This window comes from Melanaphis sacchari, unplaced genomic scaffold (assembly GCF_002803265.2).
Source record: "Melanaphis sacchari strain LSU unplaced genomic scaffold, SCAv2.0 Contig50_pilon_pilon, whole genome shotgun sequence".
NCBI classification, from domain to species: Eukaryota; Metazoa; Arthropoda; class Insecta; order Hemiptera; family Aphididae; genus Melanaphis; species Melanaphis sacchari.
In genome coordinates, this window is record NW_020271344.1 from 280942 (window position 1) to 307199 (window position 26258).

At 29.2% G+C, this 26258-nt stretch overlaps 1 protein-coding gene across 2 annotated transcripts in view; it reads right to left on the reverse strand.

Annotated features, from left to right (window-relative positions):
* Positions 1 to 26258, reverse strand: part of LOC112599339 — a 47940-nt gene that overhangs the window by 9702 nt on the left and 11980 nt on the right. The window contains exon 1 of one of the 2 annotated variants that reach the window (XM_025346205.1): positions 18551 to 18888. The exons of the other annotated variant lie outside the window; for it this stretch is intronic. Coding sequence (XP_025201990.1) covers positions 18551 to 18829 — 279 coding nt within the window. The 5' untranslated portion in view covers positions 18830 to 18888. Of the gene's footprint in view, positions 1 to 18550; positions 18889 to 26258 lie in introns of those variants that run through there. 2 annotated transcript variants of the gene reach the window in all.

Genomic DNA, 26258 nt, shown 5'->3' on the forward strand with positions numbered 1-26258 from the left:
TATAATACAAGATTCCAATTTTTAAACGACATAACGAAAGTACGGTTAGGTTAGCCGCAATAAGACTTAATGGCACTACTGCCACAACTCGAGTATAGGCGATGTTAGGTATAAGAATTTACAGCTACAACAACAGACCGGTACAAGCACCCTGTATACGCTTATTACATATTATGTGTATCACGACCGTCGTCCGCACGTAACGTACTAAATGTTTATACTTATTAATATAATATATATAATAAAACTGCGCATTTCGCCCGGGAGACGTGTTATAATACTTTCGAATGGTTGCATATTATAATATATAGTATAATATATACAATATTATAGCACAGGCGCTCGCGCGCGCGCCAGGCACAAAGAAAACAAAATAATAATAATAAATTATTACAAACTCGTTAACATCGCGAGCGCGGGTGAAATGATCTGGGTGAACGCAAACGGCGGCCGTCGTTGTCATGTTGTGCTATTTTTTACGCGCGTATTAAAAATACAATGTACACAATATTATTTTATTTATATTTTACATGCGTCTAATGTGATCACCGCACATAACTTTCCGGTCATTTTGAGCGGCTGCAGCTGTAATATATTCGTGTCCACGACACCCGCGACTTTGGTTATCGACGGTATGCAATATACGAAGCGTAGAGAGAGTGATCGAAAAGAAAGAGTACATTATTTTATTACAATGTAATGATATTGTCGACATACTATACGTATTATGAAAGAAAGCCGGTAGGAAAAAACAAATAAGTTCCCGAAGTACGCATAATATATTACTATTATGTATTTTAAAATTCCTCTGATAAAAGATATATGATTGATGACTAAGATTCGAGTAATAATATTTATAGCTGTAACGACTAATATCACTTATATAATATATTTATTGATGTAAAACATTATTGAAACGCTGTTCTACCTAGTTATTTAAAAAAAAAAAATTGCATTGTATACAATATACCTATACTACAATAAAATAACTTATTTTAACATACTTATATAGTCTTAAATAGTATTTTATTTATAATTATTAGGTACGTACTAGAGTTATCTATATCGTTTCTCCAGTAGTTTATTGCACAAGTGATCAACGAATTACGGTTATTGATTATAGTTTCCCCTCGTGTTTGATGCTTGGGACGCTTGGGTAGAACAGTAACTGTACGTCGGCACTTACCAAATATCGAACTGGAGAAAAACAAATGTTCCTATATATATATATATATACAATAACTATTACTACTCAAATAGAATTGATTATTAAATAAACACAATAAGAGAAAAATATTTTCCAATCACTGCGAAACTAATAGCTATAGGTATACCTTTTGACTGTTTGAACATTATAGTTTCGCTCAAGTTATTATTAAATTAAACTTTATTATTTAGAAATCTAGTACTATATATGTGGACTTTTCATCAGTAATATTATATTTCACGAAGTCTTCTTTCTACCATAACAATAATTATGACTTATATTGAATAGCGCCTATATTATTGTTTCTCACACAATGTACCACCACGATTTCGATAATTTGCAAAACATTCGTAATTCCCTTCAAAATTATATTGTTATCGTTATACCTATTATTATTCAATTTTAAATTTATCATTTTTCTGAAAAAATACTCTGTTTTCTGATTCGGTGATTAACTACCATGTATACTAATTTTTGTTTTAGGCGTAAGAGTATATGTTTATATGATACAGATAATACATTGTGTAGTTTATGTAGGTATATGTACTTACACTAAATTAACCATTAACCTACAGTACTTATTACCTATACGGCTATACATTTTTGAATGAATTATAGTTAAATAAAATATTAAAACGTTAAAATGTTCATTACAGTCATATCTCACTTTAAAATAAAAATATCGATAAAAATCCATTTGATGTCATAATTAATATTTCTTACCTTTGAGTTTGATAATGAAAGTAGATTGACTTTAATGTTAAAGACAGCAGTATAAAATAGATTCGTTGAACGCAAATTCGTCATGTTTTACGTTGGTAAGACAGAGAAAACACGTGCGAGTATGACGTCCTCTTAATGTGAAAAGTATATTGACGTATAATTACAACAATCTTGGCACTACCAAAAATAATTTATTGTACGTATTATAGCTGATTAACTTCAGAAAGTATAAACGTGAATAATTATATCCATACGATTAACCAGCTGATATTTTCGAAGTACTTACCCACGATTATGCACAGACATCTCTACATGTATTATACACATTACGATTTTTCATCATATTATATACCTACAATAACGAGTACAATATTGAATATACCGACGTAGTGTGTAATATAATACATTAAATTATTGATATCTCAATTCAACATTCGCCTGGGCGGTCATATAAAACGTTCAAAATATATTTGATAAAGTGTTTATATATGTATATATAAACAACGCGTAATAGATTCGTTTAACGTGCCCGCTCGCGATTAAGTACATTTAACGTTATGTGCAAACGCACATAAGGTTTAGGTCCATTTTTCCTGTACACTCATATAGTGTCTCGTACCTACTACCTACGTTCCGCTGCCGTAGAACAATATTAATACATAATATTATCATAACGAGACCTGTATCGTCCTGTCGGCAAAGCCCGCGTGGATAATAATTATCGTTGTTGTAAACGGGTCGAACGTTAAACGCACGTACATAGATTTTTTTTTTCTTTTTTTCAAGTCTTCGGTCCCGGTTTAAAAGTCAATACACGACGACGACGTGTACGCGTGTTATGTGCACGCGCGCGACGCGAATTCCGTTCATTTTCGGCAGTGTTTAGAATTTTAGATTTTTATTCGGATCGACGGAACGCCGAGCGACTGCAACAGAGAGAAGAACAAGTGCGTTTTTAGCGCGTTGTCGGCCGACGAGTACGTCGTGTATTACGATAAATAATAATAATAATAATAATAATAATAATAATAATAATATACCGTTAGGGGAGTAGCGACTGCTGCACAGCACACACACACACACACACACCTGCGGCGCGGGACACGGCGGGCGATACAGATGCGCGCATAATTATTTAACACGGTGTCTTATAAATGATGATATTATTAAACGAAGCGTGATGCGGTTTTTACCGAATTTTACCCGAGATCGATTGCAACGCCAACTGCGACTGCTCGCACGACGAGTCATACGAGTATACGGCAAATACCGTAAAACAACGGCGCGCGCCGATTTCGACTGGAAACGTTTTTTTAAAATTTTTTTTCTATTAATTTTCCGTTAATTTTCCGTTTGTAATAATATCAATTGAATACTGCCGGCCGCCCGTACAATAATATCGCGTCCGATTTGGACCGTTCGAGAGAAATCGGTATTACGCGTAATCTCTGCGCATCACGTTGGCACACCTTGGGGGTTTGTCGACACCGCGCCGCCCGCGCGGAGACCCGAAAAAATATAAAACGTAGGTATACGTATATAATAGCAACGTGTGTGATGTACCTACAGTGCGACTACTGCTGCCCTCGATAAACCGACGTAGAAAGATCAGTCTGCGTCTGTTATACTTGCAGTTTGCTCGCAGTGTACATACAATTATTATTAAATAAGACTATTACTATTGAAGTCTCAATCGACAAGTGTATTTAAAATAAAATATACAAATATACGTATACGTACGTAATGGCGATGGCGATTGTTGCGGTGCTATGAGTCAATCGTTTCGAAATGACATCACGACCGCGTTCGAATTATTATAATATGCGCATGATATAATAGGACTTGTTGCTCGCCTTCAAAATTATTATTATACCATTACAATATAATCGTTACGATTCGCATGACAATCATTACAATCGTTACGTTTTCTGCGATAACTTTAATATTTTACTGTTTGATATCATATATTTTACTATTAAAATGCAACTAAGTCCAATAATAATATATAAGTTTATAGCTTTTTACAAAATATATTGTAATATTATGTTATATCCAAATCGATAACAATAGATAACATCGCATTCTATATATTTCTCATCGTCCATAAAATCGCACTGCATATTTTATGCTTTCAAACGCGTATAGTGACAAACGCAATAAATATATTAAACAAATATCGTCGACTCCTATCGTGGATATAGATTATTTCTTTTATCGTCAACAAAACGACTTGCAAAGTTCCAAACTTATTCGCTGAATAGAATATGGCTTTTACAGTCCGTGAATTTATTTCCTTTACGAAAATCTGCGCTGCAATCTATATATTAATAATATTGCGACAACAGTAATGTATTGGGATTACAAAAACACCCTTCCTCGTGAAATATTTTTTATATTTCTACCAATACATATGAAACTATGGTCTACGCATACATATGAAACTATGGTCTACGCATATTATTGTTTAATAAATATACAACTTCTCCACGGATATTTGAATTGAATCGGCAACAATACTGCCTAACTATACAACGGTTATAATATACGCGTAAACTTGGTTCAAAGCTATAACTTATTATAAGGCTTTTGAGTTTCAACGGCAATATATTTAAAATATATAAGAAAAGTCAAAAGGTGAATACTGAATATACTTTGAATGCCAGTATTTCATAAACAAAATAAAAATTCTTACTCCTGGTTGTGTATAAGATAAATCGATGAAAACAATAAATAAGTTTGTCAAGACTTTATTGCGAAGTGAATTGCGCTTAGAAAAATCAATTCGAACTATAGGTAAGGGTGAATTTTAAAATTGAAATAAATGAAAATGTGTACATTGTTATCGATTAAAATTAAAAAAAAAATGCGTCCTTAATTTTATGAATTAAATTTTTTTGTATTTCGGCAAAGTTTAATATTACATAAAAGAAAAAAAAACACATGCAAAACGATAGTCGTTTCATAGACATGGATATCGATTCAAGGTATAATATTATTATATTAATGTATATTGGTAGTGTTTTCTCATAATCAATTATAGCGTAAAAAGAACAAATAATCGAGAACAAATTTTACGTCCATCATTTTCAACAGTCTATCATATTTTAATACACGTGTTTTATTATACAACACATACCTATTCTATGCATACATGAGTACATGACGTATACACGCGTAACACCCCCTAAAATATTTTCACAGTCATGCTAGTGAGCGCCACTGGTTGTTGTTTTGCACGCGCGTCTTGTTGTATTATTGTCATCGTACCTTTATATTATATACACCTTACACGTGTTAATAACAATGATACCTCAGGTTATGACCTGTATAGTGATACAAATCACTGCCTCCGTACAAGTGGACAGAATTTCACTAAACACTGTCCGAATATTATACTACAAGACATAATATAATAATCTATGGGGTTAGGATTTTTAAGTAAATAGATATTTTTACTGTGAGTTGATAAAATAAATTAGGAAAGTTGTAAGTAAATTTCAAATTATTAGTAATACAACAAATAATACTTAATTTTGTATATATTGTCATGAATACATAAGTACTTATGTGTAATGTTTAACATATTGATAGAAAACATTTTATCAGGTTGAGTTAATTTAAGCGTTGTCTAAAAAAAAAAATAAAAACAGTACTTATAAAGTTTACTTTTATTACTGTTTTTGACCAGTTAACTCTTAAATCTTAATTATCACAAAAATTCGATTACAAATAATAATGAAAATTGGCAAAATACGTTTTTAAACTTTAGAATATAGATTATGAAAGTCAAAATTAAACAAACGTATATATTAATTAGATAAAAATTTTGAACTAGATCAAATGAAAGGAATAAAAGTATCCATATTAGTATCTTATATGCTTTTAAAAACAGTTTATTTTGGATGTAACTATTTTTTTTTTTAACAGCGAATATCATATTTTCTCCTTTATCATCAACAGGAAAAAAATGATCATTTAGACAATATAATATAGTTATATGTAATCAAAATATTGATAATTTTAAATTATTGTTATTAAAATACACATGTAGACAGATACTTAGATATCTATTAATATCAAAGTAATATTTAGTTAAAATTAAGATAATTAATTTAAAAGAAACTATTATGAATCGTAATAATAAGAACATAATTTTTGTTTCGCATATTTATACTAGAAAAATTTAAATAAAAATTACTTAAATTACTTGACGTATTTAAAATATAATTTGATTTCATAAAGGCATTAAATTTAAACCTCAAACCTTAATATATATATATAGATCTATATTTATACATTTTTCCATGCAGAATATTGTGACCACGTCTATAGAACAATATTTGTATTATTATAACGCAGTAATATAATAATCGAATGTCGATGCGGTACATTTATTCAAACGCATATCCTTGAGGCTCGTGGTCATCGAAACCGTTACGGAAGATCGAATCTGATTTTTCTTTTTCTTTATTCTTTCGTTTCAAACAGAGACCGAATAATTTCCTACGTGCCAAAAACACGCCTGACGGGCTTGTAGGAAGGAGATCAGTAGAATAAATACTACTACTATAAGAGTTAATTTTTTATAAGAATGTAATATATATATAATAACGTGGAACGGAGTATTATTAAAGAAAGAAAACGACGAGGACGAGAATGACGACAACTAAGAAAATTTATCTAGGTATTCATAATGCGCACAATAAGGAAATAAATATTGGTAGAAAAAGAGAAAAATTATCTTTGATATTTGATTGAATTTGTGAGCGGAAAAAATGTAGTCTATTTCAAAACGTCTTATCAATGTTTTTGATTAAGAGCTTGTTAGAGCTCCATTAAAATGTCTTTGAAAAAATTGCTTTGAAGACCTATGTAATAACAATGTTTTTATCTATGATATATATGATGTATACTTTAAAATCTTTCATTGGCTATCTACTACAGCTTGTTGGGTTGTGCTTCTAAACGACCAGTGTGCCGAGCGGTTTCTCGTATAATTCGATTTTTTTTTCATTTGAAATGTTATCCGATACAGTGAAATACGATTCGATTCTTTACAGTATACACACACAGATATATAAATATATATATAAACACACACATTTATACAGTTCTCAACCATCAACACCCTAATACCTATATTCAAAAGTACTCAAAGACGACTATGTGTGATTGTGTGTGTGTGCAATATTATCAGACTACAAACAATAAACACTATTGGTACTTAGTGCAAACAACAGTGCGCACACATTGAGTATATATTGTTATATAATGGTAAAATAACAAAAAATAATCTTAATCAAAAAGCTATAAATTAAAATTTTAAAATAGGCAAATGGTGTCTTTGCAATACACAATTTTTAATTTTATTCATCTGCATTATTATGTTTGTTCAGTACAAAAATGATTAAAAATAAAAATAAATAAATAATTTCAACCTTATTGAATATTTTTAATTTAATTAGTTTGAATTTCTCATCTGAAATACGAGTATACGCATACCACATATCTACACACTCACACACACTAACGCTTAACGCACTACACGAATGACACATGAATAATGTTGAATACAATACAAGTATGTAACGAAGAGAAGAAAAAATCAAACTTTAAGACAGAACAAGTATCAACCTACATATTTTACAAGTATATACATATTTCGAGTAGGTTTTTCACTTCTAGAAGCGTATACTGGCATCGTAATCATTTATCCGTGTAGTAAAATATTGCTCGCGAAATATCTTACCTACCTATTATATACATTATAATATAATGTCTGTATACATAATAAAACATTATAACATGTATAGGTTTACGCGTTTTTTAAAAGGAACGCGGCGCTGTGCAAACACTGCAGCACACTAGAATGATTAATTATTGTTTAATAACTTTTCATACATCGCGGAAACTATACGCTATAAGTACAGACAGCATAGTAAACATTTTTTTGCGTTTGCTAAGCGCACGCGCATATTTAAAATTGAAGACCACGATTTGTGATTTAGTAGTACCTACATTAATAATAAATAAAAATCATCACAGAATTATTAAAACGATATTCACCAATATTTGCGAATGAAAGCAACAATGATAATAATATATAAAAATAAGAATCTTTTATCGAAAGTTTTTTGTTCATCATTATCATTCTTACAATGGTTTAATAATTTTTTGGTTGAGATTGTCGTGTAATAATTTTAAAATCATTTATCTTGCTATACATAAGTATAGTGCAACTAAAAACAATGTAATAATAATAATATATCATAATATTATGTACCTCAATGGCCGTCGACGCGACGAAATGACGGTAAAATATACAATATTGGTCTATAATGTAAAACGTATCATGCAGTCATATACACAACTATGTATATAATTTTACAAAGCACCATATAAAAGATAATTATTTTTAAATGAAAAAAAATATTTTCAGTAAAAAAAATAACCAATTTTTAAAATATGTAAATATTTTGAAATTGAATGATTATTTTTGAATCCATAACATTGTTTATTTTTGCCATGGATATTTATTATTATTTATTATTATCGAATAACCTACCTGAAAAGAATATTTTGCAAGAACTACACTTGAAATTGTTTGTACAGTTCGGGGAAGTTGAGTTTAAGTGATGGAGAAATAAAGTTGACAGGCAACCATATCCTGCCACTTCAATACTTCAGTCATCAACCTATGTATTGTATATTATGGCTTTATTTTTATTTTATTTTATGAGTTTACAAACGAATGAAAACGTGTAACAGAAACTTGTTATAGAAAAAAAAGATTTGTAAAACACGAAATTTATAAGTAATAACAGATAAAACGTGAATTAGTAATACATTAAAAGAATCGTCCTATAGTCTGTACAATACATATTATGTAGGTATCTAATATAGCCCGCAGCTTTTTAGCTATAATTATTGATAATAATAATCCACCCATGAAACATTAAAATTCCAATAGATCAATAATTGACGATGAATTAATTTCAATAGTAACACACTAAAAACTAACTTTTAAAACCACTAAGTAAATGTAATACATATATTATAATATTAATCATAATTACCAATACTGGAGAAAAAAATTCTCAGGAAAGCATTTTTAATTTTGCATAGAATCTACGATTTGAATATTCCATAGATTATTTTTCCTATGGGTCATGAAATTATTTCGTTGTTTCACAAGAATATTATTATTACATTATTTAAAAGATTAAATTTTATAACTATATTAAAAATGACTATAATCTATTACAATATAACAATTCAAGTAAAATTTTTTTTTGTGAACATTATTTCGTCATATTCAACAACAGTTATCGCGATATAACTACTGTAATCAACTATTTACATTGGATACTACCACGGCCGCACAAAGAATAACAAATAATAAGAAAATATTAAAAATAAGTGTATAATATAATATACATACGTATTGATAAAATATTATAAACTTATAACCTTTCATTTCACCATTTTTCACACTCGCTGAAGTGCTTTAAGTAATTTTAGGCATTTAATTATTACAATAATAAATCTTTAATTATTTTACTAACCATTTTTTATACTAAACTTGTATACTATACAAAGTGGGTATTTACATTAATGTACTCATATCTTATTTATTTTTTTTTAATTGTTCCAAATTTTAAGGTTTAAGACAATTTATCATCAAAACTTTTTTTTCTAAATATTTTATTTCCTGATACTTTTTTTCCTTTAATATAGTTTCAATTGTGTAAACACGATAACGATGATAATCATAATAATAATAATATACTTAGCATCAAACATGAATAAATAAATACGTCGTCGTACCGTGGCACACGATCAGAATGCAAATCGGAAGAAATTGATGGTTTAGAATTTGTTTACAATAAATAGATATAGGTATAATATATACTATATAGAAAGCTTAAATTTTCATATAGGAGTATCATACAAAATAATATTTATAATCATAACTACTATTATATTCTTATAGACGTGAAATATTAAAATTACCCTTTCCGGTGAGATTCCTTGACTCGAAAAGAATATAATATATATAGAATATAGATTTTACAATACTAATACATGTATAATAATTAAATTTTTTTCTCATTGTAAATAATTTTCTAAAAGTAACGTAATTTTTATCCAAAATTAATGTTATGTCTAATAGAATTAGATGCCGTAAAATGTGAATAGATACCAAAAATAAAATTAATATTATAGCACATAATTTATAATATTTGTATTTTGTATATATATATATATATATATATATATATATACTTATATGTGTATTTATGGAATTACACTTACTTTTGTGGTATGATCTATCGAAAATAAAATTTGAATGACATTCAACCCACAATAATCCATCTGCATATTAATTATCAAAGTTACTGAACAATCATCTCTATGCTTTCAAATATAGTATAAACCATAAACGGCGTTTTCGTTGGTATTTTTGATGGATCAATTGCTTGGATGATATATGTTTTTTTTTATTTTCACAATTTTTCTGCGTTTTATACACGCTGCACGTATTCATCATTGGTGTGATATGCATACCGTATTATATGCTATGACATAGGTATGTACCTACACATATAGATGTGCCATTAATGCGATATCCAACACGTACGTAAATTGTACAGCTAATGTGTATAAATATACAGAAATACGTAAGAGTACTATGGTAGATTTGGTGTGCTGATCCCCGCTTTCTGTTTGGGTTGTTTTTTCTATTTTTATTTTCTAAGCAACGTTTTAGAAAGACGTTAATATATTATTACAATATACCTATGATTGTGATTGCATAGGCTAGGCATATTATTTTCTTCTGAAATTAGTGTTATCTATACACACATGTATTATCGTGCCTATTCTGGTAATTTTTCAATATCCAACATAAGTCCGGAAAACATCACAACATCTGGAGTTGTTTTAAACGAATCTCTTGTTGCAGATCTCGCGGCATATTTATTTTCACCCATTTTTTTTTGATTAAATATTTTAGAGCAGTAAACAAGTTCAAAAATGTTCACATAGTACACATTTCAAAGTTATAATTAAACACAGAATATGTACTTATGAAACCACTATAAGGGTAAACGATAATTTTACAAAATTTTCTGTTTTTGAAACAACTCTAATGAAAACAGAATAAAATCGGGGAATAAATACATATAGGCGTATTATTATATACGTTTATACATATAAGTGTATAATAAATGTGATATAAGAGTAAGCACCTGACAACTGTTTTTAAGAAATATTTAATGACCACTTTTGATTTGACCAAACTCACTAAAAATGACACAAAAATAAAAATGATTTTACATAAAATTGTCGTGCTGCTCTCCTTTAATATTAGATTGTGAATTCCCTAAAAATAATAATTATCCACATATCAATTCCTAAGAATTGAGATTATGCGAGCTCAATATCCGCTATATCCTATAGATAAAGATATAAATTTAAGTGAGAGCTTCCTCGTTGATATATTTTTCAAAATCTTAAACACACACACGTGTGTTTAGTATCCGTTATAGCGGAAAAATGATCGTATACACAATAAATTCGAGTAAAAAATAATGATAGTACAGTATAATAAACTCGAAAATATGTTATAACGGCGCGTGTCATCCTTCGCTGTAGAAAAAATTAACGAGAAAAACACAAAAAAAATAATACTGCGAATACAGCAAAATCGATACACGTAATATTACATTCACATAATATATATTTATAGCAGTGAGAGAAAGAGGGGGGGTGACAGTGGCGTATCTCTCGCAGTTTAGTTATTCGCTCATGGCGACGGCAGTGGGTGGCGTAATAATAATAACATCATCATCTTTATTACGCCGATGTAATAATAATCGTTTTTGGCGCGCACAACTCTCCCCGCACGTCCTAAATAATAATACGCGTGTAGCAGTCTTCTTTCGGCACAAAGACCGCCCGACCGACCGTTTTGTACCTTTATGCATCCTTATATAGTTATATAACATGTATATAAATATTAAAATGTCGTGTACGTCACGGACGATTATAAAAATATGGGTCCCAAAAACTGCGTTTCTTTTTTTTATTCTTTCCTCGTACACGACGGGGTGTAACCCCAATACCCCATTATATAATATTACAGGCAGTGGCCACTTACTTTATACATATACGTTGTATTAAATTATATCTAACTCTGGTTCCGCGTGACCATCGATATATAATGACAAACATGTATATGTTGGTGTGTATGTGTGTGTGTGTGCAAGATATATATATATATATAATACACAGATAAGTAAAGTCAACGGACAAAAACGCATGTATAAGTAATATAATAAATAATTATATACTATAGAGTAAAGAGGTATATTTTATGGACTTAATTATCAACTTATCGCGTACAATGAATTGGAGAGGGTTATGGCAATACCTATAGGCGCAGTTAAGCGAAACGTTTCACGGGAACGCATTTATATGAGAAGGGTTACTGCACAACCATAATAATAAATCTGCGATCAAAGACTCATGATAACTGCAGGTAGTTCCAATATTTGCAGTTCTTGACTTATTATATGACTACTTTATGGTATAGCACTAATTATTATAATAATTCAAACAGCATATTTTATATTTACAATATATTACAACAAGAACAAAAAACTGACGATACTACTGACTACTGGAATTGTTGATTGTATTATATTTTAATTAGATCTATAGAATTCGAAAAAATAATCCAAAAACAGTTTGATTTAACCTACCCCAACCTCCCACCTTCCATCAAAAAGTTTCACTATTTTAGTGTTTAAAATATAACTTTTATTTACATGTATATACTTGTAAACGCTAAACCTAAACTAAATCGTTTTTATTTAAATATTTAAGTTTGTTTAAAATCATTCTGATGTCGACAATAATTCTGGATCATTTCAGCGATCTGTCTTTTATAATCGTGATTTTGTTGATAGGGTTAGAGGATATCTAGAATCATACTCAGTTCATTGTTAGGAATGCTCACATAAAAAGAATTATTTTAATTTAGCATAAAATGTATTCAATTATATATTTATTTATTACTTAAATGTTTGAATTGAATAAATTAATAAAATGTGTAACACTTTTCTCGCTTTATACATATATGGTGCGGTGTCCGTTAAAAGTAAAATAATATTATTGTGTATTATATCATTAAGCCACAAAAAACTCATTGTATTATCAAATAAATGACATAAAATTGTATGGTTGCATTTTTCTAACTCTTCACAAGTCGCAACATAACAAAAATGGTTTAGTTGATCAGTGCTTAATTTTCCTATAGTGGCAATGTATCGACCGCCCGTTCATTGGGGTCTATGATTTAATTTATTCCAACCCAAATACATACATTTCCAATAATTTTTTAATTTTTTTAAATAGTTTATTAATATTAAGCCCCATAAACATTATTTTTTCAAAGTATGCCCTTGTTTTTAATTTTATGACCACTATATTTAAAAAAAATCTTTAAATGCAGAATTTTTCAATTTAAAAATAGGGATATCTGAGTGTACAAGAACACGACACGAAATTATCATTAAAAATAGTCTTACTTTAATAGATGCAAATGTAGGAGAAATAACATTTTATTGAAATTTAAGTTTTCTATCTCTGTTCTCTTAATGTCATCTTCTGGTATTGATGTGCTGAATAACTTGACCTCGTTGGTCAATAGATACTGATTTTTCACAGAATTGACAATATATAACTTGTTCATCACTACTAAAAGTTTCATTTGAAAATTTTTTCAAATAAAGGCGAACTTTTGATGTTTTTGTGCGAGTGACTAAGTCATGATAAAATTATTAAAAATATAATAATATTAAATATGCTAACGCATATAATTTACACCAACGGAAATAATATGATCTAAAAGTGAACATGTAGGTATATCGTATATCTCGTACTACTGACTACTAAGTAGGCACTAAAATATGTACCTAGATAAGATATCGTTAATTGTTATCGTTTGATATCAATAGGTACACCTTATCTTATCATGTCGTACATCATAAAATACTAAAATAAACACAAACATTTTACAATAATACGTACATAACATGATGTGTATTTATTTGTACATAATATTTAAAAATATTTAAAATAAAATTAGTATTAATAAATTCAAATTATGATAAAACGTATAAATCTTTCGAAAACTTTCATTTGTTAAAACTAAATAACGTTATTTATTTAAATTAAAATCCGTTTCCTACTTACCTATATATCATAAATGTGAGTAGGCATTTGGCAACAAAAATAAATCGATTTAGAGTTTAGACGATGGACATGCCGAAAATAATAATTATTTATTTTAGACCCAGTATATTTGCGATTGGTCGTGTAAGTGTAAGTGTATGTACGTGTACATGTGTGTGTGTATGTGTGTGTGTGAGTGTGTGTATGCGTGTGATCTATACATGAAAAAGTTATATTAATATATTACTTTTATTACTTTAGTTCACTAACGAAAAATTCGTAAGATCATTGGGTCTAAGTAATATAATATACCTATGGGCTATAGTCTATATAATATATAAGTATATTATGTGATAAAGTCGGACGAAGGAGTACAGCAGCAGCTACAGTACCTTTTACTTTGAGTTTACAACTCCGTACCACTACATATACATATTATACACCTGTATAGTATCAGTTTAAAATTACATTGTTTCCCTTGAACAATATAGGTACGCGTGCAGACTGAGAAATTACTTTGACGACTTTTGAATTTATATATATATATATATATATATATATACATGTATGGCCATAGATGTAAGTGCTATGCACATCGTTGAAATACACTTACACGTGAGTCACAACTGCACTGTATAATATGTATATATAGTTAACGACATCGCGATTTTATTACGTTAATAGACTTTACGCGCGCGTAATACGGTGCGACTTGGTGCTTGTCCGTTCGTGTATATTTATACGTCATGATACATGCCTTTAAATGTGTATTATATATAAACATTAGTGTCCAAAGTGAGACTTTTGATACTTAAGTTTAAATACATAAAACGCGCGTGTCGCATCACCAACCAAGGCAGTATATACATGTACATAAGATCGCCGTTGGAGAATACAAATTTGTTTTATGTAAATTATTACGGTTTTTTTTTCGCCGTTATATGCGTACCAATTTAGATAATGGTTGTGCATAAATACATTTCAAAGCATTATAATATATTTATTATTAATATAGGAGTATACATGTATAATATATAATATATTCTAACATTTTTGGCTCATTGCAATTTGTCTTATCGTTATTATTATATAATATAGTAAGTACAAGGTAGTAGATAAGTACTTATTTCATTGAATCACATTTATAAAATTTTAACATCATTTTAATATGACATTTTCAATATGGGTAGGAAACTAGGAAATAGTTAAACGTTTTCAACACTGCCATCAGCATTGTGGTCTCAGTCTCCATCTACAAGTCTACTGTAATTAAATAGTACTATACGTAATAAATCAATATATCGAACTATGGGACTACATAGATTCTAAATTTAAGGGCCATCTTCACATACTGGACTTTCAACCTCACGAAGAAATTGTCCGTTATAAGACCACCATTCTTAACCTTCTTTTGTGCCTCGCTCAAAACCTCACACAAAACACAAACCGGAACCTCGTCATGATAAAAAATGTTCTGAAATCTTTCTGGAAATTATATTTCACGAGTAATGATAGCATTTATTAGTGGTGTATTATATTTTCACAAAAAATATTGAAATTTTCTAAACGTAGTTGAATTTTAATGGATTAAATACATAAAAATAAAAAAATTTAAAGTTAACCGTTTATAATCTTTTTATTTAAATTTCAAACCGACTTTAAGAGATTTTGTATAATTATTTTGTGTTATAATCTTTAGTTTATACTCAAATCAGCTAAACAATTGCAGTGAACATCAAGTACAATAAAGCAAAATTCTATAATCAAATTTGATCTACGTTAAAAGCTTAAAATTATAAACCACAATAACTTATCATAGTCAGGCCTTACTGGGTTACCTTGTCAACAGATACCGTTTTAACGCTACAGTATGTGCATCCGACGCATTCGGAACAAACAACCTAACCGGAACATCAATAATATTGTATTCGTGGTCTACGGACTTATTCCAGAAGCTGTATTTGTGCATTTCTAATTTAATGTGTACACAAGTATAAATGGTGTAATATATTGGTGGTGTTTTTAATGTATATTTATTTCGTGACTACCACTTTTGAGTTAACTGACAATCGATAAATAATAACAACTATAATTATAAATTAAAACCAAATAGTAATTATAAAAAAATTAACATAATATTATGAATATTTATTTATTTATAATTTACTCGATTAAATAATTAATATGAATAAATTACTAGTGCAGCGCTTTCAGAATAAAACAAATTAATATGACAGAAACTACTGAACTAATAATAAATAATAACCGAAATAATTCATTACCATGAATATTTTTGTTTATCTTGTCCATGTACGCACAACACGAACATTTCACTATTCATAGTGGTTATTTTTCACGAATTTATTACGGCCGTGCATCGTTCTTATATATTATACGTATATACGTAGCCAAGTATATTACCTGCATGCTAAGCTCATATTATTATTATTATTATAACGGTATGAACACTTCTACTTCAAGTGCCAAACTTATCGCGCGATGTTTAAAAACAAACGACAACTAGTATATAATGGCAATGAAAAAAATAACAATATTATATGCAATCGAGAAAATCGTTCGAACTAATTCAAAACTTTTTAATGAGTTTTTATCTCCTTTAGTCGCGAGAAGACGCTAATAAGCGAAAATATATTGTTGTTTTTTTCATTTTTGAGTTAAAGTTTAGCCGAGTTTGGTGAAATAATTTGGAGCGGAATGAAAAAAAAAAACAAAAGAATTACTCACAGTATATAATAAAATATAATGCGACTGGCTTATGCCGTTCTGTGCAAGTTTTTTAAGAGAGAAAAATTAAAATATAACAGAGCAAGCAGTATAACATACTATACATTTATATCTGTATACCAGTGATGATTTTTATAGAAATCGAGTTTTTATTTAAAAATAAATGACTGTGAAAACGACCACGACCCCGTACGTCGTAGTCTCCAGCTGGATGGACAATAATAATAATAATAATAATAATAATAATAACAACAACGACACGAAGAACGAGAGTCACGTTGAATACAACCATATTGTTGTTGTTTACGCGATCGAACTATGTATTAAATACTACTACAGTGGCATATCGTATGTCATCGTATTTTTTTTTTGCATGTGTATACAATACGATTGTACGCGTATACCCGCACTATACTCTTTACACGCGTATATTTATTTTAATATTATACCGATTAACCGCGTAGACAGAGAAACGAGCTCAAAGAGAAAGATATAAAATAAGGTCAATTATTAACTGGACGGAATGAGAAAAGACTATCGGATCAAAGTTCACGACATGCAGCCGGAACGGGTAATGTATATATACATAGGTATGCCAATATTGAACGTTACATATTATATTTGACCTATAACAAGTACACGCGCGCCGACGGATTTACACACCATATAATACAGGCAATGCAGCTCATGTATAAATATATATTATATATATGTATTATGTATACGAGATATGGGAAGGAATGAAAAAATGGACATGACCCGTTATTCCTTCTGTTATGTTATGTACCTATCTCATCGACATAATATAATATATTTTTTATTATGTAGAGATAATCGAACGAGAAAAATTGGATGTTTACTGAGTGATCCACATTTAAGTACACACAAGTAGGATTTTGAATTTTGTATTTTTTATAAAAATGTTTTCAAACTACTATTTAGTACAACAATATTTATACAACATTCAATTACACAATCAGAATCAAAATACACCAAAAAATTATTTATATTTATATTTTGTCACATCAAATATTTAAGGTTTATGCAAACAAGTATAAAAAAGTACCCCACTATTGGCCACTTATTATTTTAATATTTTAATCCACTCCTCTAAACTTTTAACGATTTTAAACCAATACTTTAATTTCATAACCACAGTGATATATTAAGTGTTTATTCGATATTTATGATGCAAAAATGTTTTTAATATAATACATTCTGCTTCCGATTTCCAAAAAAAAAAATAAAAAACCTAATGACACGGTTAATTATTGGCATGATATTCTGAAAATAACTTTTAGCTATGTCATGACGCGTATATCATAAAAAATAAAATAACTATGTCAATCATCGCGATTATAATTGTTTTTGATATCTTACGTCCAGAACGCATTAGCCAAAGTTACATTATCCAAATATTAACATTGTATCTGCTACGTATAACGATATATATATATATTACAGATATAATGCGAACAGTCGTATTCGCAGTGGCGTCGCGTCAACTTCGGCGGCATCAGTACGCCACTGATCGAATTCGAAACCGTGTAACATATTATTAGGCTAATAATATAATAGTAATCACCTACGACGGTAGTATTATTGCACTTAATATAGTCGTATAGGAGCACTCACTTGTTGGTCCGCGTGAAACGGCCGGCGAGGCGTCCACGACGACACTTGGTCGTCGGCGGTCTCGGGCCACGGCAGTTCTAGCAACGTGACCGGTTGAGAAGCGTCAGTCCTGGGCCAGCAAGCATACGCGCGGTTCCGCCACACCGCTACGTCGGTCAGCCGGGCCCTCATCGGCGTGCCGTACAGTCTGTCGGTGTTCCAGGCCTCGGCCACGGCGGTCCGCCAGCCGAGGGCCGCAGCAAATGTGATGACCGAGACGACCGCGGTCCGCCGCTTCATGACGACGACAGCGAATATAGTTATATAATGATGATGATAATAATAATAATTACGCTAAGATCGTGTACTACCGCACGACCGAATGTGACGACGCGCTGCACCGTTATAATAATGACTTAACCGCGTCAGTTATCGTATTACAACGTCGTTGTCGTCATTAAATTATAATATTATTTTTGTTATTACTATGATTTTAGCGCAACTATCATGGTTACATATACCGCTGATCGTGAGCGATGAGAGGGGATGAATAATGTTTACGCAGTGCCCGACCGATGAGAAGAAAATTAATACTTAGTTAAAAAGACTGGCTAAATATATTCTGATATACGACGGCTGCTATATACGACTACTACTACGTCTCGCCGCCACCACCAATTAATAACGACCCCCGGTGATTTAGATAACGACACTGCGGCCACCCTTAACTTCGTCGAGAAAGGGATGACGTGAATGGCGAACGAATAGTTGCGGGGGCGCGGTCGATATATATATATATATATAGATACGTACTTATAGAACTTATATAGCTCCTCCACCTACAGACATTTACAAACATATACGTATACGCACCTGCTACCCACCATACCCATTCTTAACTTTTCGAACGATAAAGGGATATTCGTCTTGCAATGCAGCTCATACCCACCCGTCGTGTGCGCATATACATAGTGCTGGCCGCTAGTGTCTTATTGTGATAAATATATATATATATATATATATACGTTGCTAATGCGTAAATATGCTTATTTTATATACAAAGCACAGTGTGTTTCTCACCGTGAGTGTTTGTTTTCTCGTAAATATAGCTTAATTGCTTTGTTTTTTTTATTCAATAATTATCACTCACAGTGTTAGACATCCACCATTTTTCATAATTTCTCTAACTCGAGGCAACATTAATTTTTTTTCGTTATTTAATTATTTTAAGACAGCCAATTCGTAATCAGGATTTTACTAAAAGAAAACATTTAAAGCTGTATTTTTAATTTCGTTAATAATTTACCGATTCATGAATTTTCTATTTTTTCAGCCAGTTATTATATGTATGCCGACGGTATAATGTACAGCGTGAATAATTATATACGTAGCTTTGGTGTGTTTTACCTATACAAAGTCATAACTTTACAACGGATTGTTTATAGCTAATGTAGAAAATTCATATCTTAACATGAATATTTAACGGTAATAAATAATTTGGCTTTTACATTTTTACTTTATGGTAAAATATAGATATATAAAACAAGTCTTGAAACCGGTCTATTTGTAAGTTTCGGATCACGTGGAAAAAAACTACAGTTTACATAAATTTTCCTCAAAAATAGCGTCTATAGACACACTCTGTATACACACACGTACACTTATATGTATAATATTAGGTTCATGGCGAATAAATAAAAGCACGAGCAGGAGTAGACCACGATTGCTCTAAAGACGCGATGGAAAACCGTATAGGTACCTATATACATATATAACCTTAGGCTGCTGTTTTTGGGAAATCCTTCGGGATATAATGGGCTACGATATATACGATGGTACCGAGCTAGTGGCGTACAATATAATAGACGCGAGAAACGCGCGCGACCGGCGACCGCGGATGAACGTCGGTAAATTTATCGTCGGCCTGTGCCCGAGAGTTCCGCCGCCAAAGTCCTGTATATATAATAATGTGAAACGGCGTATAATATAACAGTGAGTCGTTGTCGTTTTCGTAAGCCTTTCTCGCATATATAAGGTATACATTTCAGCGGCACAAAACTTTTCGTTTCTTTTCGGCTTTTATACTTATACAAAAACGCATGCTTGGAAAATCACGAACGACTCCCAGACCATAATAATATAATAAATTTTTGAACAACGTCCACCAAACTTAAATCGAAAATAAATTATTACGTACCGTTTGAAAAGTCTAAAAGCTCTAGCTTTATTATTTTCCAATAATTTTATCCCATTCACGATGAAAACAATTCTGTTACAAATAACAATCATTCCCTATCACAAATTAATTTATATTTTATTCGCTTATTTTCATATTTGAGCAAAGCAATGAATGTATTGATTTTACTATAATGTGTGTTTTATTTGTTTTTATCTGAATACACTTTTTATAGCAGAAAAGTGCATAGATTTTCAACTTTGGGGTTGATTTCTGGAAACAAAGATAAATAAAAATAAATAAATATAGATATATTTGGTATTTTGAAAGGTTGGAAGTAAGGGTAAAAAATTTCAAAATAATTAGGTAAAGCAAAAAAATATAATGGAAAAAACGAAAAAGAGCTTAATCAAATGATACATTAACACAATAAATCCTAAATATAAAGAGGTTCTTACAATTTCTGCAGTTATTCTTGAAAATAATACAGACGATCAATGCAATTGATCACATCAATAGCAGACGTGTGTTGTAAATTTATTTCGATTTCACAATTTCTAACATCACGTTGGAGTATTTTGATCTGAAACTTTAAAATTTAATTTTTAAATTGAAAACAAATTATAAGCCCCATTGTTAATTTATAATGTAGGTATACTACCTTTTAACCAACATAAAGTGGAAATATAATCACTAAAATGACTATCAATAGACAATAATATAATAATCGGTTATTTAAATTTTCCATAAATATGTGTCACAACTATATACGAGATTATAGTTAAAATTTAGTTAAGTAGTTATTATTTTATACAGTATATGTGTACCCACTATCCACAACATATAAAATCAAAATTATTTGTCAATCTCTCTAGTATAAATTATATAATATTTTATAGTATGCTGAAACTATTAATTATGTGAAAATACGCAAAATATAATTTTGTAAAAGTATCGTTTAATGTATATGCACTATAAACCATAAAATATCTTTATATTTTCATTCATAACCGATTATTGAATATTAAGTATCAGTTCGTATTTGACTCTCGTCCGAGCAACGCGTATGTTAATTTATCGCTGGCATTTTTAGTTTTGCTAGCATAAATACCAGTCTACTTCATAACAGATATTACGACAATCATTACTTCTCTACCGCAATCACGTGAATTAATAAGCATACAACACTGCACTTCCTAATTAAATGATTGTCGACCGTTCGCGATCATTATCGCAATTAGGCCACCTAGTTGCTCATCTATCTTCTTTTGTAATCAATTCAACATTTAAATCAAACACAGATACAAAAACTAATAATAAAGCAGTATCGCCGTTAGTTCTCATCTAATCTAAAATACCTCAGTTTGGCGGCAAGCCACCTAATGAGTTAACCAACACCAATAATACCTGGCCAAAAAATAGATTCACACAAATGAATTAGATCACCGCTTAAAAGTTCTTCTCTGTCTAGAAAATTGTGTTTAAACTTCAAACATATTTATCTTCAAAAATAGTTATGTACCGACCTCTCCCCCCTCTAAAAGAATCCAAGGATAGCACCAACGATCAGATCTTCGAAAGCCTTGCTGAAAATAACACAAATAAAATTTATCTCCTCCTTCAATATTTATTCAAACTCAGCTTAATTTAAACACTTTTTGCCTTAAATTAAAAGAAATCACTCTATCAATTTGGCAAGCAAAAGTACGATCAAAAGTGTTAAATTGCAAACCTTCAATTCTGATTCTTACACATCTGTTGTTAATTTCAAAAAAATTAAAAAAATTCCTTTAAATTATAATTTATAACAGTTGAAAGATAGTAAACTTTTCATAATCATCAGGATCTTCTATTCATTCCAATTGTATTCAAAAGTCAAAATAACTTTTTGATAACTCAACCAGATACTAGAACCGGAACTAGTAAAAAAATCTTCTCATACTTTGTAATTTAAAATTCATATACAAGTAGTTATTTATATTTATTATTTTTAGAATAAAAAATTTAGAGCAAAATTAATTACGTTATATTATGATATACATAAATATATTATAAATATTGAAAAATAGGCCATGGGGGGGATATTAATTAGCTCTAAACAAATCTATAACTGATTCAAGTAGATTGAATTTTTTTTTTTCATAACTGGTTCAATAAAATCTTGTTAGTTATAATATATAGATAGAAATGATATGATCGACTACGGCTGGAGGTAAAAAGTTATCAAAACTTAAAAATATAATAACGTCGTCGCGCGCGTGAGAAAAATTTTGTTACAAATATGTACGTAATGTGATAAGTGATAAACATGGTAATATGTCGCTGAGTATTATTAATTCCGATAATACAATTTATCAGTAAGTATTAAGTATTATTATTATTTCTATGAAGTTTGAACAATAATATTTTATATGCCATTTATATATTATATTATTATAATACGGTTTAGGAAAAATTGGCCATTGTGGTAGTAGCACAACAAACGTGGAACTTTATAACTCTTCGCAACTTTATTATTTATTATGAAATAAAAGTGTCGGCAAAACATTAGTTACTGTATACGGTTGATATCAGACTTGACTTTTTGGGGAAACGTAACTACAAAAAATGTTTTTATGTGATACATATATATATTGTAATAATTTACTGTATATATAAATGTCAGGCGCGCATTGAAAATTATTTTACAACTACAACAACCAAAAAACAAGAACCAAAAATTACCTCAATAGTGATTGCAGCTTATATATAGAGTGCAAGCAATATATGCTGTTCAAGAAGAATTGAATAAAATTTCATCGGTGAACCTTTATATAAGCATATTGGTAAATATACGTGAGTATTTGGTCCAAATTATTTGTATATATAAAATTTAAGAAAATCGGTTTTCGAGAAAAAGCTGTTTGATTTTTTTGATATATTTTTTTTCAAAGAATTCGGGCAAAAACGAATTTCTCGAAGTATATAATACATTTATACATTAAACACGCGGTGAAAAAAATCTAGTTATAAAACATAATATATTAAATATATTTTCTGAAATAAAAATCTTTAAAACTCAGTTGAATTTGAAAATATTTTATTTATTTTATTTTTTTGTATAAGTAAAAATACATATATATATTATAACACTTTGACATATTCGCTTTTACTTTTCTTTCTTTTATCAAAGATTTTTTTAAACATTATACACAAGGTGGTATAATTTATGTGTAAAAAAAACATATATTATATTTATGCTTTTCGGTATTTGCTTCATTTCCCAACCCTCCAACTTAAACTTTAAACGTTGACAGTTAAATAACTATATACATAATCTATATTCAAATATACGGCACATTATTTTAAACATTTACTCTAAGAAATTCGAATGAATATTTAGTACCTAATTAAATTTATAACTTTATAATATAATATATTTACAAGCAGACATTTCTAATAATTTTAATAAATTATACAGAATCAAAAAAAAAATAAAAAATAAATATTTAAAAATTTGAGTAAAATAAGCTTTAAATTATTAAATAGGTACACACAAGTATGAAGTAGATAATTATTAATATACTATACTCTTGTTTTAGTATAAATGCCTGAACGAATTCACTTAAACTTATCAAATAGGTACCAACTATATAATAAGACATTATACTCAAAACTTAAATTTCATGAACAAACAATAAACATTATAACTACGAACACTTAAATAGTCTTGAATCTCGATGATGATCATTTGAGCTACTATGATGAGAGGGTAGGTAGAATGTGCAGCTATCCTTTATGGATTCTTACTTACCCAATGAACAAACTCAATGGATAACAAAGAAAATAATTTTAGTATCAAAAAAAAAACACGTACATATTAATGGTCAATAATATAACTAGCTTATATAATTTTCGGCCAGATAGTGTATACCGATGATGGATTCGAATAAGTGACAAGACAATAGTAAATTAAATTTGCTCCCTCTCCCAACTACGAAAATCTATTAGATCCTTACCAAATACCAAATAAAGTTTACATATTATTGAGTAAAAAACGATTTAAACTTTATAATGGTGGATTATAATTTATGCTAGAATTAGTATAATAATGAAAAATTGTTATCGTAATTGATTAGTTAGACATAAATGGATGTGACAATAATACCATTCATGGAAATTAAAAATACGAATATAATTGAAAATTTAACAAAAGAAGAAAAAAATCGTATTAATTTCTTTATCACTGAGTTAATTTTTATTCTATAATTTAGATATGAGTTCATGAAATTAATTAATTAATATATATTTTTTTAACTTAAATTAATATAAACATTGAAAAATAATGATTGATAAAAATTTACGGAATATGACAGACGAAAAAGAGAATTCTAAAAATCAGGAGATCATTAACAAAAAACTATCAACATCTTATAATTTAATCAAGCCCGATTAAACTTAATACAGATTATAAACAGTACTGCCTATACCGTGATGAAACAGTCTGCTATGATATATTGATACATAGGTATACTTAAACCTTATATAGTCATATAAAATCATATTGTGCGTGTAATTCTATAATGAGTTTTCCTAAGTGTGGAAGAGCGATAATCAAATCAGTTATTACAACAATAAAATAATATAACAACATAAATCCAACACCTAGTCCATTAAATCTATTTTAACTTCTATGCTATTATTTATGGTCGTAATAATTATATTAAAATAAAGTACTTTGTATTTGTGTATCACGAGGACATAGATGTATATCTATTTTCCTCGGCGAAGACGGCCAGGGACAACCACTTTTTAAGTCCCACGAGCATAAACAATTGTATACTTCGACAGGATTTCACGAATAATTTTTTATGATTATTTCTGGATCAGGACCTATTATATACTATAATAGCATACGAGTATTATAAACCAAGTATGTTTCTCTCATTATTTCCTTTCATAGTTAATTAATTTAAATTATAAATTATGAATTATGAAATGTTTAAGAATACTTAAGTAGATACTATTTTTCAAAACCCTTAGATTTTTTTGTATCATTTAAGGAATGTCCAGTGGTAATACCAATTTCTTTTTAAAATTATAATTGCTTCTTTTCTACAAAATGTTAAGCAGATGACTTTCATAAAAAGTTGATTTAATATTTAAATTTAAATTCAAATGAGTAGTTTTTGAATTATTAAATATAGTGTTAAAAATAAAATACCTATAAATAATTTTTAATGTTAAACTGTTTTGAGGTTGTATTATATAAATGTCATTGTATTTTGAAAAAACTTAAAAATTCATTGAATTTTCTTAATGTTTATAAATCAAAATTTCCTAAATTCAATAGATACAAAAATGTACATTTTTGTAAAAAAAATAAAAAATAAAAAAATAATCAAATCCAATAGGATTCTTTTGTACGCTTGCCTTTATTCAAGGTTCAGACCATTTTATAAAACTACAAGATAGAAAAAAAAACATTAATGATAAATAAATATAAAAAGTATATTAAATGTATAGATAAATAAAAAGTACGTTCTAAATCGAAATTCTTTGAATGAGCGTTTT